The following is a 19499-nucleotide window of genomic DNA, read 5'->3' on the forward strand; positions in this document are numbered from 1 at the left end:
ATATTTAATTTTTAACTGTTTGATTTAAATTTGATAAATGATTTTTTCTATATATAAAAAAGAGCTAAAAATGCCAATAAAAATGAATAATTATGAGCAGCTTTTGCTTTATTCAATCTTCTGTATGATGTACCAGAGAAATTGTTTATTTTTCAGCTTTTTAGCTCTAAATTCCACTTAAACATGATGCATCACATCAAACTTTTCACAGATCACTCTCTCTTTATAAGGCTTTGGGATGGTATCAAAATTTTAAAATAATTCCCATAGACATTATTTTACTTTCAATTTCATTAATCTTATTATTAGATTTATAAATTATAATATTTCATATTTTTATTATTATTCTATAAGTCTTTTACCAAAAAAAAAAATCATGCTTTTAAAATTTGTAGGAAAATAATTATTAAAATAAATCAAATATTATTTCAATCATTTATACTAAGCTTAAATTATGTGGCTTGTTTTCATGTTATCATTATCATTATTTATTTCTTTGTAGTTTTATTAAATTTGTATAAATTAAAATATTTCACTTTTGTAAAAAAAATTATTTTATTTTAATTCAAATAAATTAAATTTTAATAACATTTAAAAAAACAGCTTTTAAAAAAAGTACTCAATTATAACATATTATTGATCAATGGTAAGATATGTTTCATAATATTTCAGTTTATTCTAATGTATTAAGTAATGTGTTATGTTTATTAGGGCCTCCTTTGATGAAAGGGTTTTTGAGATAAAAGCATGTTTTTATTCCAAAATCCAAACATCTTATCAACCATCAAATCAAATAATTTTATCACTTTAATACCAAAATTACCCTCTAATTTTATTCTCTCTCTTAACCCATCATTCTCTCACTTACACTATACCTTCTTAAGTCAAAGGGCAAATTAGTCTTCAAAATTTAAAAACTAGTTTTTTCTTACTTTTTATCACATAAGGATTTTTTGATAAAATCCTGATAAAAACCAAAAAAACTCTTTCCTCAAACAAGGCCTAGGTGTGTTTATACGCTTAATTGTTTTTATCTTATTTTTTTTATTAAATTTGATTTGATTTACAATAATTTATTAATAAAAATAAAAATTATAACTATTGATTATACTAGCTTATTACATTAATAAAATAACTTATTTGATTAAAATGATTGTAAGAACTTATTATACTATGGTTGTTTGTTTTATTTCCTCTTATAAAATTTAATCAAAATTAGCCCTAAACAATTAAGCCTAGTTTGATTGGGATAAATTATATAATTTAAACTTATAAAAACAATGATGATTTTAAACAACTTTTTTTCTTTATTCTAAAAATATTTATTTAGTATAAAAAAGAATTATAAAATAAAATAACTTAATAACAAATTATTATTTAATAAACCAAAGTTTTCAAGTTACTGCATTCTAACTTCATAAAATTAATATATATATATATATATATATATATATTAAGGCCTTGTTTGAGTTGAGATTTTTTTTTAAACATTGAGGAGAAAAAAATAATAATTAGGAATGATTTTAAGAAAATAATAATTATTTTTAATAAAAAAAATTTAAAGGTATTAATATATATAAATAAAATATAAAATTATATTTTAAAATATAAAATATTTTAACATTTTAATTAAATAAAAGTTAAATAAAATAAGTGAAGTGATTAATTAAAAAATTATTTTTTTTAAAAACCCAAATAAAACCACGCCTATAACAAAAACACAAGTTTCAAAACAAATGTCACCAACAAAATTACAATAAATAAAAGGAATTGCGCTAAGAGAATTATATAAAAAAAAAAAAAAAAAACTAAAAGTAATGGCTGCAGAAAGTTTTGAGACCACCCACCAATTTGATTGAATCATTAAATATTCATATAATATACTTATTATACAAAATTATAATTGCTTAAGTTATCTAAATACTCTTTATAGTTTTATTTGTTTTTGATATAACAAGAAATATATTTTTTTTTTCAGTCATTTAATCCATAATCAGATATAAACTGTTTTCAACCTAAATGTCACTCTCTGCCTCAGATCTTTCAATTATTTCTCTTCTTAACATTTGGGTGCTTCTGAACTTCACCCATTATATGCCCCAACTTCTTGCCTTTGATCACAATGAACATTCTCGAAAAATCATCAATTCATTTCTACTTGCGACAATCACAGAAAAAACAAACAAACAAAAGTCGTTCTAAACCACTACTCGAAAGAGATATGTTAGAGCCTGGCATATCTAACAAAAGAAAAAGGGTTATCGTGATCTAATTGTTTTACTTCATGAATACTACTTAACTCGGTCATGAACTAGGCTCGTTAGATTCCTTATCGAATCTTATCGAATCAAGAATTTTTCTGTTTCTCATTCAGTTCTTATCGGTATTTTCATCAAGCATGTTAGTTTCATTGCCATTAGCAGCTATTTCTGTATCTTCTGTGATTGCTGAATCCTTTGCTTCAACAGAATACAGTATTTTCTTGATCTCCACTGACATCTGAAAACAATTGCACAATATAAACACACTACAATAAAGGCGCTACCCCAAATAAAGATCTGTAAAAAAAACACAACTTTTAAACTAATAAATGTAAAAGGTTACAAATTTTATGTAATTTTCACATAAGAGATTGTTAGCTTCTTACCGGAAGATGCTCCAATTCAGAACTCTGAGAAAGGATTTCTATATCCCTTAGTTTTCCAAAATAAAAATTTCTTTCCTTTTCCAGCATCTCCACTGAGAGCTTAAGGTCCATGACCTGCACAGCCACATAAGTAAGAACAATCAAAAAGCAAATCAGATGGTAATGACCAAACTATGAAAAAACATGTAAAGCAGGAAGAAACATTCAATTTGAGGAGTCTATAAGTTTGTCAATACATATTTGGCTTCATTTGGTTACACTTTATATTTGAATCTCGATGAGAAACTGTCAACTATTAAATCATCGAGAAGCCCTTTTTAAGGCATTAGTCTGTTACCAAACTCATTCTCATCCAGATTCACACACAAATGAAAAAAACAAATGAAATGGTGCTCCCAAATCAAGCCTCTTTTTTTACAAACTTTTGATTTTTTTCTTCTATAACCATTGTTTTTTTCCCTCGAGGAAAGGTTAGCAGCAGAGCATCACACCGTCCTAACCTCCCACTCCAATCAATGTGCTTTTAGAAGGAATCGAACTTGAGAGCTCGGCCTCTTAGTCCAATAATCTTATAAATTGAACTATCCTGGGTTGGAATAACATTATCTATATAGCAGTCACATTGACCTCAAACATCCAATGACTATAATCATTTTAGACAAACTAAAGAAAACAATACCTCTTTGGATAAAGCCTCGATCTCCTCACAATGATCTTCCCTAGTGGTGGTAGTCATATCAGATTTTCCCTGCCGGATTCCTGAATCAGCAGCTAAAATGGAGTGAGTACTTATTAATTCTGGAGATGAAATCATCATCACAACGTGATTGATTTAGGCTTTTTACCATAACTCTTGTTGAATCCATCAACAGGTGATGAGTTGTTATTCATACTGTTCACCTCCAATGACCTCGAGTTCTTCTGTGAACCCTTGGCACCTCGTTCCTTACCACCCTTACTTCTACGCTCCACTGGATTGTAATTTCTGGGAAAACGTTTTACTTTTTGTAAGAAGAGAGAAAGAGAGGAAGAACCAAGTCAGGAATTCATTAGGAAAGAAGATGTATTACTCATTCATGATTCCACCCCTTATTGAGTCACAGTAACGTTTCATCCATTGCAAGAACTCCAAGTTATCCAGTGGTCTACCTTTAACAAGCCTGTTCACTTCAATATTCTGGCAAATGAAACCCCAAAAATGAACTTTCCACAAAGGATATCATGCCTATATTACTATGCATGTCATCAACAGTGGATAAATTACAATTCATTATCAAAAGAAGGTAGAAACTACAAAAGATAGACTAATTTGGCAAAGAAAATGAAATTGAAGTTTTCTTATAAATCAAAACTTGATAAGAGATGCAGAGAATGTACAATAGTATTAACTACGCCCAAAAAAATGTGACAATGCCACCATGGTTGAGGGAATCTGTATTCAAGTAGATTTTGAGCAGTTTCGAGAACCTTGAGTTGGAGCATTAAGTTTTTGTGTGATCTTTGACATACGGGATGATGCAATTATTATGAGTTGGGGTAATTGGATCTTTTTGGTGCTCCTTCCGTAGAGGATAATGCAAACATTTTTATGTTTACTTGTCATGACTTGTACTAAACTGGTATTAATTTTTCCACAATAGATGTAACCTATGCTTGATAAGTTGCTTAATGAAAATGTTTATATAGAATTTAGTACAACGAAAAGAATCACTTTATGAAATATGTATGTGTTGGAATATTAAGTATGATATTATATAAACATATTAAAATATCCAGGTTTAATTTTTATCCATAATTTATGCCATATACTATAATAAGTTAGGAGAGGTTTACAAGAACTTTATTAGAAAATTCATATTTAGTATTTGTATATATATTTTAGAAGGGTCGTCTAGCTCAGTGGTAGAGTGCAGGGCTCACAGTCAGTCATGGATTCGAGCCTTCATGACTATTTTCAGGACGGCATGTTTAGCTCAGTAGTAGAGCACAAGGTCACGGGTTAAGCCTTCATGGCATTTTTCTTTTTTAATTTACAATAATATATATAATATGCGTGTGTAACCTTGTATGTGAATACAACAATAATATTTAATCCTTCAAAGAATCTCACATCAATAATACAACTCATGCATGTTTAATTTTTCACACGGTATCAAAGCTTCTACTTACTACTTAAGGGTTTATATTGCTGCCTCCACCAATGGTTATAGTAGCTGGGCTTCATGTTCCAGTTACTTTTTGCTTCTTATACTTTTTTATTAAGCTTGCTCTTATCTCTTTCATCGCTAATCAATTTCAGATCTACTAGTTATTGACATACAAAATAGTCTCACATTTTTCATCTCCACCCATTCAAAAGAAAAAAACAAAACAAGTTGAAGACAAAGACGTTGATATTGTTAAAACCTATAACTATGTTGCAAATACAAGTCAATCATAAAATTTACTAACTTAAATTTGAGAAGGAATTTTGCAATATCAGATATGATATAATATCATGAGTTAGTATAATATTTCATGACCTATAACTAAGTTGCTTTAGGTGTTCCCAGAAATTTTCAGATTTTATATCGGAAGATTGCTAAAACAGAGAAAGAATTTAAGGGTAAAGAAACACAATAGACAATATCAATAACAGGGTGGATAGCATGCACAGACAAGAAAATAATATTGCAACATACATGTCAATGAACCTATTTTTTAGACAAGTCTGTAACAAAGATGTGCTTACCTTTTCAAGCTTTAGTTTGTTAAACACATCTTGAAGGATTTTGTAATTTTGGATCATATCATACTCTGTCTTCGCATCAAAGTTCACCTGTAGGAGAACCTTATCATGTCAGGCATTGAAGAACAAACTGAAACACCCATAGAAAAAAGATCTTGCTTTACCTTGTGCATCGGAACAACTCCTGGATAAATCATATCCATCATCTGACACTGCACAGCTCCAGAAGCAGCCTATGCCAAAAAAAAAACAAGGAATGGTTATTATTTGAAAACTCCATCATCTAAAAAATGAACCATTCTATTAGAACACATTTGCTTTTTATCTATAACAGAATAAACAATAATCCCCTTTGTAGCTCAAAACAAATCCCATATAAAGAAAATGAGTTGATAATAGGATGCTTTATGATAAACCAACAAATAATAGAGACATCTTTTAGAACTAGAAACAGGCCAGACATTGAAAGAGATGGGCAGTTTCTGTTAGTATCTTCCACACTCACTCAGTAAGTGATTACAAAATCATAGGGCATACAAGACAAAATATAGATAATCCCAAATGATTTATGAGTAATGAAATCTCCTTTCTCTGTCTCTGTATGAATAAATTTGTTCTTTTATGAATCATGCCTATATAAACTTGAAGGAAAGAAAGGCTTATATAATGTCTGCAAATGCAAATGGTCAATTTCGTCTTCCAATTTTTTTGTTCTTCAAAAGAATGGCCTAAAATGGACAGTGCAAAGCGAGCTATGGAGAGGCATTTTGATTATTCAATGATAACTTAACAAGGACAAATTCTTTTGACTTCTTTTTGCTTGAATCAAGATTAATACAGCATTAATCCCTCAACTGAAATAGATGATAGATAATCTTTGACTTCAACTTCATCATGTTGTTACAACAAGAAGTAATCGACATCCGCATCATCCCTTCTAAACATGCAACGCGTTCTTGAGAGAAAATGATGGGTGGAAAAGAAAGATGATTACCTCTTCGATCCGTGTTAGATTAAGTCGAAGCCTGTCATTGATCCATGAGAGAATCTCATTCCTTCCGACAAAGTAAGCACTATCCATCATACCTATTTTCGCCGCCATTTCTCTTTCTTTCTTTCTCCTTTTTCACAAATGGAACCCTTCTTGTTTCTTCACAAAATTAATCAGCTTATTATACTAACAGAAGCAAGCAACCTCAACAACACAGTATACCACTGAGAATGTCAGCAATGAATGAATGAATGAATGTGTGTGTGTGAGAGAGAGATGTGTGTGTGTGAGAGAGATAGAGAGAAAGAGGGGGGAGAACATAAGTGAATTGAAATCGAGCTATAAAGCAGATGAGAAGCACTAAGGCTTGTTTGGCCTGAATCTCTCTATCTTGATTTTTATTTTAATTATTTAAACATTAATTTTGTGGAGTTAAACGTTGTGTTTAAGCGCGTTAAACGTTGTGTTTAAGCGTGTTTGCGTAATAAACTGTTATAGTAATTTTACGTAATAAACTCATGTAAAAATTTATAATAAACACATTTTGGATTAAACTCAATTTTCTCTATATTTTTCTTGTTTAAACTTATAATTTCAACATTTTTCTCTTATTAATTTTAAATATTTTTTTACTCATATCTCTTATCTATTTCATTCATTTCTAATTCCTTTATTCATTATCTTTCCTTTATTCCATTTATTTCTAATATTTTTATATATTTATATAAAACTATAATAATAATAAAACATACTTTTAAATATACTTTTATTTATTATTTATAATATATGTATTTTAATATATTAAATAATTAAAAAAAATATAAATATATTATAATTTTTTTAATTCATAATTATAATTTTAAAAATTAAACTAGTTTTAATTAATCATTGAATGAGAGTGCTCAACAATGAATTTATAATTGAAAGATCAAGTCAAAGAAGAAGGTGAAAAGTAAAACATATATAATAATAATAATAAATTACTTTTATTTTCTTTATGGACTATGATATAAAACTTATATGACTTTTGAAATAATATGTACATATACATAATGAATTACCTAAATATTTTTTACAAAATTGGAAATAAAAATATAAATGGAGACAAAAGGCAAGGAGACCAAAAATTTAAAATATTATTCTATATATTTTTTTATATCATATTTATATTAAATATATTTAAAATTGTATATTTATAAAAATTAATATATTAATATAATTTATTTTAAAATATATTATTTTTTTAATTTAAGTTATTTATTAATATTTAAAATTATATATTAACTAAAATTTATAAAAATTAATATATTAATATAATTTATTTTCAAATATATTATTTTTAATTTAAGTCATTTATTAATATTTAAAATTAAATTACAAATATATATATAATATTAACTATTAAATAATATTATAAATAAAAAATAAATAAGTTGAATGGCTGACTTAAGTTGAGAATAATCTCTAAAACATAACCCCATTAAGTTGAGGATAATCTGAATCAAACTAAAACATAACCCCATTTATAATCATAATATTTAATAGTATATAATAATTTAAATAATTATTCTCTTCTCTCTTAAATATATTTTATCAATTAAAATCTATTAATAAGTAAATTTATTAAAACTAGCTAGAGGTTTTCGTACATTTGTATGGTTAAAAATAAAATAAGAATTTTATTCTCACTTATTTATCGACTCATTTTGGTCAATCAAACAACATATTTCTTATTAGCTACGTATCTCTTTTTTATCGAGTTTTATCAACTCACTTCGGTCAACCAACAATCTTATTCTCACCCACTTACTAACTCATTTTCGTTAGTCAACATATTCTCCCCAACTATCTTCTCTTTACCGAGCTTTATCAACTCATTTCAGACAAACAATAATATTATTCTCATCCACTTACCAATCTTTATTATGTAGAATGAACACTTAATTATTACACCACTTAAGATTGTTAATTTTTTTTATATAATTTATATGACTAACAATTATATATATATAGAGAGAGAGAGGACCGTCAATTTGGATTAGGTCCGTTGGGTTGGCCCGCCCCGCCAAACAATTTAGACGTGTTGGGTTGAAATATTAGCAACCCATTTGGAAGTGGGCCTACACGGGCCAACCCACTCGAGTCGTGGGCCTAGGGATTGGGTTGGCCCACGGGTTGACAAAAAAATATAATATGATTTATAGCATTATAGGCATATGCCGCATAACCCTAGTTTTTTTCTCTCCTAGGCAGCACTACAGTAGTCAATACTTCATACTTCGTCCATCAACCGTCGGCTACTTATTTGTCCCGCCTTCCTTCTCTTCGTTCTCGCCTTCAAGGGTTCGTGGATTCAAACTTGGTTCCAGACTGCAACAGTCAATACTTAATACTTCGTTCATTGGTCGTCGACTACTTATTTGTTCAACCTTTCTTCTCTTCCTTCTAAAGGCGGTGAATGAGAAGGATTTGTCATGGATTATATCTCGATTGATGATATTTAAAGATTGTTGACTTTACTGACATTTCTATTTTATGAATGTTTTCAAATTTTAGTTACTTTGTTGAAATATTTAGTCAATTAATGTATAACGATAGACAAGACTCTAGTTTGGTGTGTTTTATGACTATTTGATCATGTTCTTGAACTCTTGTTTTTTAGAACTATTAATAATTTTTATTTATTTTTATTTGTAGTGAGACAACCCACGGGCTGGCCCACCTAACCCGTAACCCACCTTGGGTTGGGTTAGGGATTTTCAGCTCGCCGGGATAGGGGCCGACCCGCCGTCGACCTGTCAAACGATGGGTTTTGGTGGGTAGGCCCGCCCCACCATGGGTTGGCCCGTCTAATCGCTCTATATATATATAAAATAAATTTTATAAACGAATTTAAAATACTATTAGTTTAATTATTTAAAATATTGAATTTATATTATTAAAAATGTCATACGTTCATCCATTTTAAAATTGATTTTAAAATTTAAAGTTGTATTAGCCTAGTTGGTTAATATATTAAACTTATATTGTGTGGTTGCAAGTTTAAAACTTGTGTATATCACATTTTTTATTTCATTTTTTAAGTTTATGGGTGGGCGGGTCAACTCACGACCCGACCCAAGTATCCATATTTACTCTCACATATATATATTCAAATTAACCACGGTTCTTGACCCGGGAATCCAAATACTTTAAAAATTAAGCATTGTTATATATATAGATGGGTTAAATGATATTCAATTTATAAAACTATTATGTATAATTTATATATTTATACACATTAGTTATCTAGATTAAACTGTTTTATATATTTTATGTGATATCTATATTGGTTATGTAATTATGGATATATAGATTTGAGATATAAATCAAGGTTTCAGGGAAAGAATAATGTTTCAAAAAAAATATTACGTTTTGAGAAATGATTAGAGGAAGAAATTTATGAGAGAGAATTTGAGAGGGAATTAAATAGGGGTAATTTCATTCATTGAAAATTTAACAAATTTTATCTCATTACCGTATTACTGACAGTAAAAAAGATAAAACGGAGAATTTGAGAAAGAATTTGAGAGAGGGAATGAAAATAGACAATGAATTTTACACCAAACTATCTCATTACAGACCTTTTACCTACATTTCGACCAATCAACAATCTCCATTCACATATTTATCTATCGTTACTCTTTCATATCAAATTTTATAATTATTATTAATTTACATCTAACGAGATTTGAATTCTCCATCTTTATTATGCATTATAAACAATTAATCATTAAACCACTTAAGATTTTATTTATTTATTTTTATAATTTTATGTATGAGTATATAATTGATATGACGAACAATTAAAACTAAACACTCAACTCATATTAAAAAAATCATCTCATCATTACCGACTTCTTTTCACTTCAATCAACCAACTATCTTATCTCGTGATCATTATTATCGACAATTTACTCACATATCACTCTTTACTTTACTTCTAAAATTTTGCACCCAACCATCTCATTAGGACTAACCATGAGATGACCAGCAAGACCATGAGCTAGGACAGACACATCCTTTAGGTATCTCAATGCCTTACGGACCTTTGTAAAACAAATATTTTTCCTTTTTGTTTACTCTTATATCTCATTTCCCTTTCATATATAATTATATATTATAAAATAATTAATATAAATAGAATTATTAAATTATATATGAAATTATTTATTAAAAACAGTTCAAGTGAAGAAAAAATGTAAGGGTGTGTTTGATGATGGGGAATTGGAATTGGAATTGGCATTGGAATTCTAATTCCAATTCCATGAGAATTGGCATTGAATTACAATTCAATTCCTATGTTTGGAAAAATGATAGAATTGTAATTCAATTCCAATTCCTATGTTTGAGAAAATGATAGAATTGTAATTCAAATCTAATTCCAATGTTTGTAAAATAAAATATTGGTTTAAAATGTTAACTTTTAAAATATGTTTTGACGTTTTGGCACGTTTAATACGTTTTTGACATTTTTTCACATTTTCACACGTTTTTCACACGTTTTAACACGTTTTTCACATTTACACACAATTTTCACGTTTTTCACACATTTTAACACGTTTTTCACGTTTTTCACACGTTTTTCACGTTTTTCAAACGTTTTTCACGTTTTTCACATGTTTTTCACATTTTTCACACGTTTTTCACATTTTCACACGTTTTACACATTTTCACACGTTTTCACACGTTTTCACGTTTTTTACACGTTTTAATACGTTTTCACATTTTTCACACATTACAACACGTTTTTCACACATTATTCACATGTTTTTCACGTTTTCACGTTTTTCACACGTTTTTCACATTTTCACACGTTTTACACATTTTCACACGTTTTCACACGTTTTCACGTTTTTTACACGTTTTAATACGTTTTCACATTTTTCACACATTACAACACGTTTTTCACACATTATTCACATGTTTTTCACGTTTTCACGTTTTTCACACGTTTTTCACGTTTTTCACGTTTTTCACACGTTTTCACGTTTTTCACACGTTTTTCACACGTTTTTGACACGTTTTTCACACGGTTTTCACGTTTTTCACATAATATCACACGTTTTCACACGTTTTTCACGTTTTTCACATAATATCACACGTTTTCACACGTTTTTCACGTTTTCACGTTTTTCACACGTTTTAACACGTTTTTCACGTTTTTCACGTTTTTCACGTGTTAAACGTGTTAAATGTGTTAAAAATGTGCCAAACGTGTCAAAAACGTAAAAAAACATGTGAAACGTGTCAACGTGTTAAAAACGTTTTAAACGTGTTAAAAACATGAAAACGTGTCAAAAACGTGTTAAACATTCCAAACATGTGAAAAACGTGTTAAACATGCCAAAACGTAAAAAACGTGTTAAACGTGTCAAAAATGTGGTAAACGTGTCAAAAATGTGGTAAACGTGTCAAAAACGTAAAAAAATGTGTTAAATGTGTTAAAAACGTGAAAACACATTAAACGTGTCAAAAACGTAAAAAAATGTGTTAAATGTGTCAAAAACGTAAAAACGTGTTAAACGTGTCAAAAACGTGTTAAACATATGAAAAACTTGTTAAACGTGCCAAAACGTGTTAAACGTGTCAAAAATGTGGTAAACGTGTCAAAAACGTAAAAAAATGTGTTAAATGTGTCAAAAACGTGAAAACGTGTTAAACGTGTCAAAAACATGTTAAATATGTGAAAAACTTGTTAAACGTGCCAAAACGTGAAAAACGTGTAAAACGTGTCAAAAATGTGGTAAACGCGTCAAAAACGTAAAAAAACGTGTTAAATGTGTCAAAAACGTGAAAACGCGTTAAACATGTCAAAAATGTAAAAAAACGTGTTACATGTGTCAAAACGTGAAAACGTGTTAAACGCGTCAAAAACATGTTAAATATGTGAAAAACTTGTTAAACGTGCCAAAACGTGCAAAATGTGCCAAAACATAAAAAAACGTGTCAAACGTGTCGAAAACATGTTAAACGTGTTAAAAACGTGAAAATCATGTTAAACGTGTCAAAAACGTGTTAAACGTGTCAAAGACGTTAAAAACGTGTTAAATGTGTCAAAAACGTGTTAAACATGTCGAGGACGTGAAAAACGTGTTAAATGTGTCAAAACGTGTTAAACATGACAAAAACATGTTAAACGTGCCAAAAACGTGTTAAACGTGTTAAAAACGTGAAAATCATGTTAAATGTGTCAAAAACGTGTTAGACGTGTCAAGAACGTGAAAAACGTGTTAAATGTGTCAAAAACGTGTTAAACGTGCCAAAAACGTGTTAAACGTGCCAAAATATGAAAATATGTTAAACGTGTAAAAAACGTGTCAAAACGTGTAAAACGTGTTTAATGTGTGAAAAACGTGTTAAACATGTCAAAAACATGAAAAACGTGTTAATTTGGAATTACAATTCCGACCTAAAAAGATAGGAATTGAGAACTATCAAATTACACTATATTGAATTCCATTGGAATTCTAATTCCAATTCCAATTCTTAATATTAAAGTGTCTAACAAACATAAGAATTGGAATTGGACCCTCCAATTCCAATTCCAATGCCAATTCCAGGGCTATCAAACACACCCTAAGGGATTTCTCTGATACGACTTGCTCTGTCTCTCTCCCTCTTCGTTCCTATTAGGGATTTATTCGTCTTTGTTAACGGAGGGTTATGTCATAGACCTAAAATGTAAGAAATATGACACGCTCTATCTCTTTCTTTGTTCTTGCTAGCGGTTGGTTATGGCATATACCTAATAAGTAAGAAATTCGGCCCTCTCTATCTCTCTTCATTCTGGTTAAGGATTTTCGTCATCTTTGTTAGCATCTGGTTATAGTATAGACATAAGGTAAGAAATTTGGCACACTGTCTCTCTTTTCGTTCTCTCTAGAGCTTTTCTGCATTTTCCAACATAAATAAAGTAGTGATGTTGATAAATTGTAGTTACAGAAACCTACATGGATCTGTAATAAAGAATGGTTCATTAAATCATTGTTCGGATCTTCTCTAGAACTTGGATCTCCTAGTTCTAGATCTAAATCTAGACTTGGATCGGGATGTCTGATGTGGGTGGGTATATACCTTCCAATCATTTATTGATAGCCCTAAAGTGTTTTTGAGAATGAACAAACCTCTACCTTTAGTGTGATGAGTTTACATAATATATATACTATATACATGAGTTATGACTAACCCTAGTATACCCAAATTCAACCCATCGACGAAATAGTAAATGTTATTTCTTGTTTCTACACAAATATATTCTCATATATATGTTATAGATGTCTAAATAATTCAATAACCTTTATATTTTAATAGATTAATTTAATTAAGCTTAATTTTTTATTATGATAACAACCAATATACAATTACTGAAATACTAAAATAAAATTCATTTTATCAGATAAGTGTTGGCTCAACTAAAATAAAGTTAAGCCAAGAGAATGATGTAAATGCAACTCATAAACAAACATCATCACATGCAACAATTCAATTACTAATAGTAAAGTCTAGAGCCAAACAGATGAGGATGCGACGTGAATATAATCATTGGAATTTGAGGAATGCAAATTGAGTTTTGAGGAATACAGATTGAGATTATAAAGCAGAGTAAGAGTAGTTAAAGAGAAAACTCGAATATAATTCGTTGTTCTATTCATTTCAAAATGTAAACTATATACAAGATTATAACATTGAGATCCACTAATATAGACATCTCCAATATATTAATTAGGTTAACCATATATAGAAAATCGAAAATAACTATTAATTAATGACATTTATTATACCCCGCAATCGAAGTAGGTGGGTGATGTATGCTGAGATTGAATCGAAATTCTTCAAAAAGAACTCTCATAAACCTCTTCGTAAAGATATCTGCAAGTTGAAAGCGAGATGAGACACGAAAAACTCGAACCTGACCGCATGAGACCTTCTCACGAACAAAGTGAATGTCTATCTCAATGTGCTTGGCTCGTTGGTGTTGAACAAGATTACTAGAGAGGTAAATCGTACTCATAATATCAAAGTAAATAAGAGTAGCAGTGAGAACCAGACAATGAAGTTCTATGAGTAAATTTTGTAGCCAACAAGTTTTCGAAACTACATTTAAACTGCCCGATACTCAACCTCGACACTAGAACATGACAAAGTGGTTTGGAGTTTAGCCGACCAAGAGATTAGATTATCTCCCAAGAAGACACGGTAGCTAGACGTCGAACGACGTGTGTCCGGGAAACCACCCCAGTCAGCATTAGGGTAAGCCAAGCGGGATGTAACATAGGATAGAAACAAATGAAGGTCTAAATCAATAGTTCTCTAAATACCAGATAATTCTCTTTAGAGTCACCATGTGTACCTCCCGGGGATCATGCATAAAGAGACAAACCTGCTAAACCACATACGTGATACCAAGATGAGAAAATGTCAAATATTGTAGAGAACCAACCAAACTACGGTATAAAGAAGAATATGACACAAGAGAAGAGACTAAAGCCCCAAGTTTCAGTGTGGTATCAACCGACATAGTCGACGACTTACAAGATGACATACCTGCACGATCTACAATTTTAGACGCATACTTTCGTTGAGAGAAAAACATACTATTTGCATGAGGCCTTACCGAAATGCCCAAAAACAATGCAAGGGACCCAAATCGTTTATAGCAAAATTTTGTACTCAAGATGGAGATGAAAAATCGGCAGAGAGAAACAAAGGATGTCGTCAATATTATATCATCAACATACAATAACAAGAATGTCATGTGCTCACCCTAGTGAAACACAAATAATGAGTGATCTAAAACAGTCTGGGAAAAAACAAGTGTGGACACAAAATCCGTAAAGCGTTTGTTCCAAACTCGAGGAGCCTGTTTCAAACCATAAAATAATTTCTTCAAACGGTAGACATGATGAGGAAATGAGGAATCTCTAAACCTAAAGGGTTGATGCATTTATACAACATCATCAAGAGTGTCATGAAGAAAAAAATTCTTTACATCAAGTTGGTGAATTGACCATTTCTTCGATAGGGCAAGACTAAAGACCAACCAAATAGTGACCGGTATGACAATAGGACTAAAAGTTTCCCCACAATCAACGTCAACCTGTTGAGTTTTTCCATCACCTACAAGATAGGATTTATGCCTCTCAAAAGAACCATTAGCACAATCTTTATGAGTAAAGACCTATAAAGAACGAATAATATGAACATCACTTGGATGAGGAACTAACTCCCACGTCTTATTAACAATTAAAGCATTAAACTCTTCCTGTATAGTTAACTTCTAGTTCGAATCCTGTAAGGAAGCTATATGGTTACGAAGTAAATGAGATTTAGACCCAACAAAAAGAAGGTTAAAAATACATTTGGACTGAAACAACCACCGCTGACTTCAAGTGACCGGTCGAAGAAAAGAGGGAGGATGTATAAGAGGGGGAAGGGGAATATGAGGGGGAGGATGAGGTGGAGATGAAGGTATATATTGATGATGAATCACATATGGTGATGGAGTATCATAGATAAAATCATACGAGAGTTGAGGGGAGGGAACTGAATTTCAACAAAAGGAAAATGAGACTCATCAAAGATGAGGTGATGACAAATAATTATTTTATCATTTGATATGTCAAAACACTTATAGCCCTAGTGATTTGGTGGGTATCCAAGAAAGACACATGGGGTAGAACGTGGAAGAAGTTTATGAATCGTCGTGGATGGAAATAGAGGGTAACACAAACACTCAAACACGCATAAATGGTAATACATTGGATCTTTGAGGTACAAACGTTGTAACAGAGTAATGTATGCCATGTGTTTACGCGGAAGAATATTTAGGAGGTATGTGGCCATTTGGAGAGCATGATGCCAAAATGAGGTGGGTATGTTAGCATTAGTGAGTAATGCACGGATCATATAATTGATAGTACGAAACTATCTTTTGGCCCTGTCGTTATGAGACGAAGTGTGAGGACATGAGAAGCGAAAGGTCATCCCATGCGTGGACGTAAATTTCCTAAACGAATGATTATCGAATTACCTCCCATTATCACATTGAAAAGATTTTATATCCCTCTCAAATTGGGTTTTGACGAGTGTCCAAAATTGAAAAAAGTACTAAACACTTGAGATTTATGAGATAAAGGGAAAGTCCAAAAAAAGACGAAAAGTCATAGAGAAACAAAACATAATATCTATGTCCCAAACAACTTAGCACAGGACCATACATTACTATGAATAATGTCAAACAGTAACAAAGAAATCAAAATAGAAGTCTTAAACGACAAACAAACATATTTTTTCAATAAACACGAAGGACAAATATGAGAAACATGATGTTTATTACAATGGATGACCCAAGTGACTATGTCAGAAGGATGGATACAAAGCAGCAAAAACAGAAGACGACATTTGACTCACAGTTGTAACCGGATATAGATCCCTCCGACTGTCACTGTTGGAATTTTTAGGGTCACTAGTATAATAAATAATTGTGCAAATGTCATATTTAATATAAGCCAAAATAATGTGATCTAATGTGATAAAGTTTATGGCTTATGGGTGTATTTGTCATGAATATAAAGTGAGGATACCTAAGTGGGATTTCTAATTTTATGAAGGGGCTAAATTAGAAATTACCTAACTATAATAACTAACTTATTGTTGGTTATATGTAACGGTAATGGTCCCCATTTGAAGTAATGTCAATTCTCTTTTGCGTCCCCATCAATAGAGATAGAAATCCATTGACTTACTCATCAAATGGAAGAACCATTCCACATAAAAGTCTAAAGAAATAGAAGATTAAAGACATTTTTTATTACAAGGAAAGAGAAGATTAATGCGATTAATTAAGGTACGCTTCCGCCGCATTAAGATTTTAATTTCTCACATATTAAATTAGGATCTAATTAGGATAATTCTAACAATTGGTATCAGAGCCATCCTAATTTAATTAATTTAATTATGTGAGAAAATTTTATATCATTCGGTTTAAGATATATATGCATGAATTTATGATAATTTCAAATAATATATATATTGACAATTTTAAATCACATCAATAATATTATTATGAATAAATATATTGATTTTGATAATATTATTAAGAATATATATATTTTAGATATGAAATTTTAAATCGGATTATATATATATATTTCATTAATATTGATATATCTTTAAATTAAGATTATAGGATATATCATGAAGATTGATGCGAGATATTTGAATTATCTCATAAGATCCCAGGGATATTTAGTTTTCGGATTATATATATTGGTTTTGATAATTTCAAATCACTAGGAATATATATTGATTTTGTCAATCAATTTGATTTGATGAAGAATATATATATATATATTTGAAAATTTTAATCTGAATATATATATATATTTATTTATTTATCTTTTAAGATTTATATATTCTGAATTAAAATTAAATTTTATGAAGTCTATCATAAAAATATGAAAATTGATGATAGATTAAGGGATATTTGAATTTAATACCATGATTAAGATAAGATCATGAAATGAATATTTGAATTTTTTCTCATTTCGGAATATATAGATAATTGAATTTTTGATAATACGGAATAATTGAGTACAAAATATAAAGATTATCCTAAATTTATGGATATTTAGAAAATTTATGGATATTTAGATACTCTCTCGTCAAGTTCTATATATGATATTTAGATTCTATCGGTTAAACGGTTAAATTTATAGATTTATGAATATTTAAATTCTTCAAATATTTATGAACGGTTAAATGATGTTATTTAATAATGTTTATGGATAATTAGATTCTCGTTTAGATTTTCTCGTTAAAGGAGGAATTATCCGTTTTAAATTGACGGTTGATATTGGTTTAGATTTTCTCGTTAAAAGGAGAAATTCTCTGTTTTAATTTAGATTTTCTCGTTAAAGGGAGAAATTCTCTGTTTTAATTTAAATTTTCTCGTTAAAGGGAGAAATTCTCTGTTTTAAATTGACCGTTTTAAATTGACCGTTTTAAATTGACGGTTGATATTTGTTGTTAAGAGATTAAATAATATATAATATATATTATAAATCAAAAGAGAATTAAGTAATTAATAATGTTTAAGAGGTTATATATATAATAAAGTTTTAATTATATCCTTTATTTTAGGATTAAAAGATTAAGGTTAATGATTATTAATAAATTAATTAATAATTGGATTTAGGCTAATATTTAAAATTTGGTCAAATAAATCTTGAAGATTTATTATTTAATTTAATTAATATAAGATATTACAAACTTCAAATTCAAGAGTAAGATTTGGCCTAATGTATAATTTTATTTTTTATAATAAAATAAATTATATGTTTCTTTGGAAAATCATATATTATTGATTTGGATTATACAATAATATAATATTTAAATTCAAATTAATGATATTATTGTTCATTATTTGGATTGTATTGATTGATACAAATAATCACCAAAGTGACAATGTTTGTTGAAATTAATTCAAGATAATTTTGAATGGTAGTATTGTTTAATTCATGTGATTATATTATTTGGCCCAAAGGCTGATAATTAATTGATAGAATTGCATTAATACTTGTGATGAATATGTAATAATTATAAAGTCTTATTCATGTGAATAATTAATCCATCCAAAGATAGATTGATTATTTGACATGTCTTATTATTAATGTTTGATCATTACACCAAAATACTATTAGCAATTAATATTACTGTCCAAAGACTTGATATTAATGTTGCATTAAGTATTATGAGATGGGATAAATCATTATTTGAATTTAATTGTTACTTAAGTTTATAAATGTGAGCAACTATTTTATTAAATATTCTAAGTGATTAAGGGCTATAATTTTTTATTATGTCAAGTTAAAGATGGTTTTTTTTTAGACGAGACTACAATATTTTTTTGAGGATATTGAGTTTGAGGGAGAAATGATTGTGTCTTTAAAAATTATTTAGATCAATAATTCCTATTGTGGAAGATTTGATTTATATCTCAAGTGTTCTTGACATTGATAAGAATTTTATTGATATTGAGGATAATGTTCAAAAATCAAGAGTAACAAGACAATATGATCAAACTCATTAAG

General features: G+C 29.3%; 1 protein-coding gene across 2 annotated transcripts; it reads right to left on the reverse strand.

The window, feature by feature from the left end:
• Window positions 1-2074: 2074 nt before the first annotated feature.
• Window positions 2075-6666, reverse strand: LOC124932129 (microtubule-associated protein RP/EB family member 1A). 2 transcript variants are annotated; one of them, XM_047472734.1, is made up of 8 exons: window positions 6370-6666; window positions 5540-5608; window positions 5379-5465; window positions 3718-3824; window positions 3493-3632; window positions 3327-3406; window positions 2648-2761; window positions 2075-2499 (listed from the first exon to the last, which is right to left on the reverse strand). In XM_047472734.1, the coding sequence occupies exons 1-8, from the start codon at window positions 6475-6477 to the stop codon at window positions 2371-2373; spliced, it is 834 nt and encodes a 277-aa protein (XP_047328690.1). In that variant the 5' UTR covers window positions 6478-6666; the 3' UTR covers window positions 2075-2370. The 2 variants fall into 2 exon arrangements, with proteins under 2 accessions (XP_047328690.1, XP_047328689.1); XM_047472733.1 differs by having other exon boundaries at window positions 3327-3418.
• Between the last annotated feature and the right edge of the window lie 12833 nt (window positions 6667-19499).

Source organism: Impatiens glandulifera, chromosome 3 (genome assembly GCF_907164915.1).
Source record: "Impatiens glandulifera chromosome 3, dImpGla2.1, whole genome shotgun sequence".
Lineage (NCBI taxonomy): Eukaryota > Viridiplantae > Streptophyta > Magnoliopsida > Ericales > Balsaminaceae > Impatiens > Impatiens glandulifera.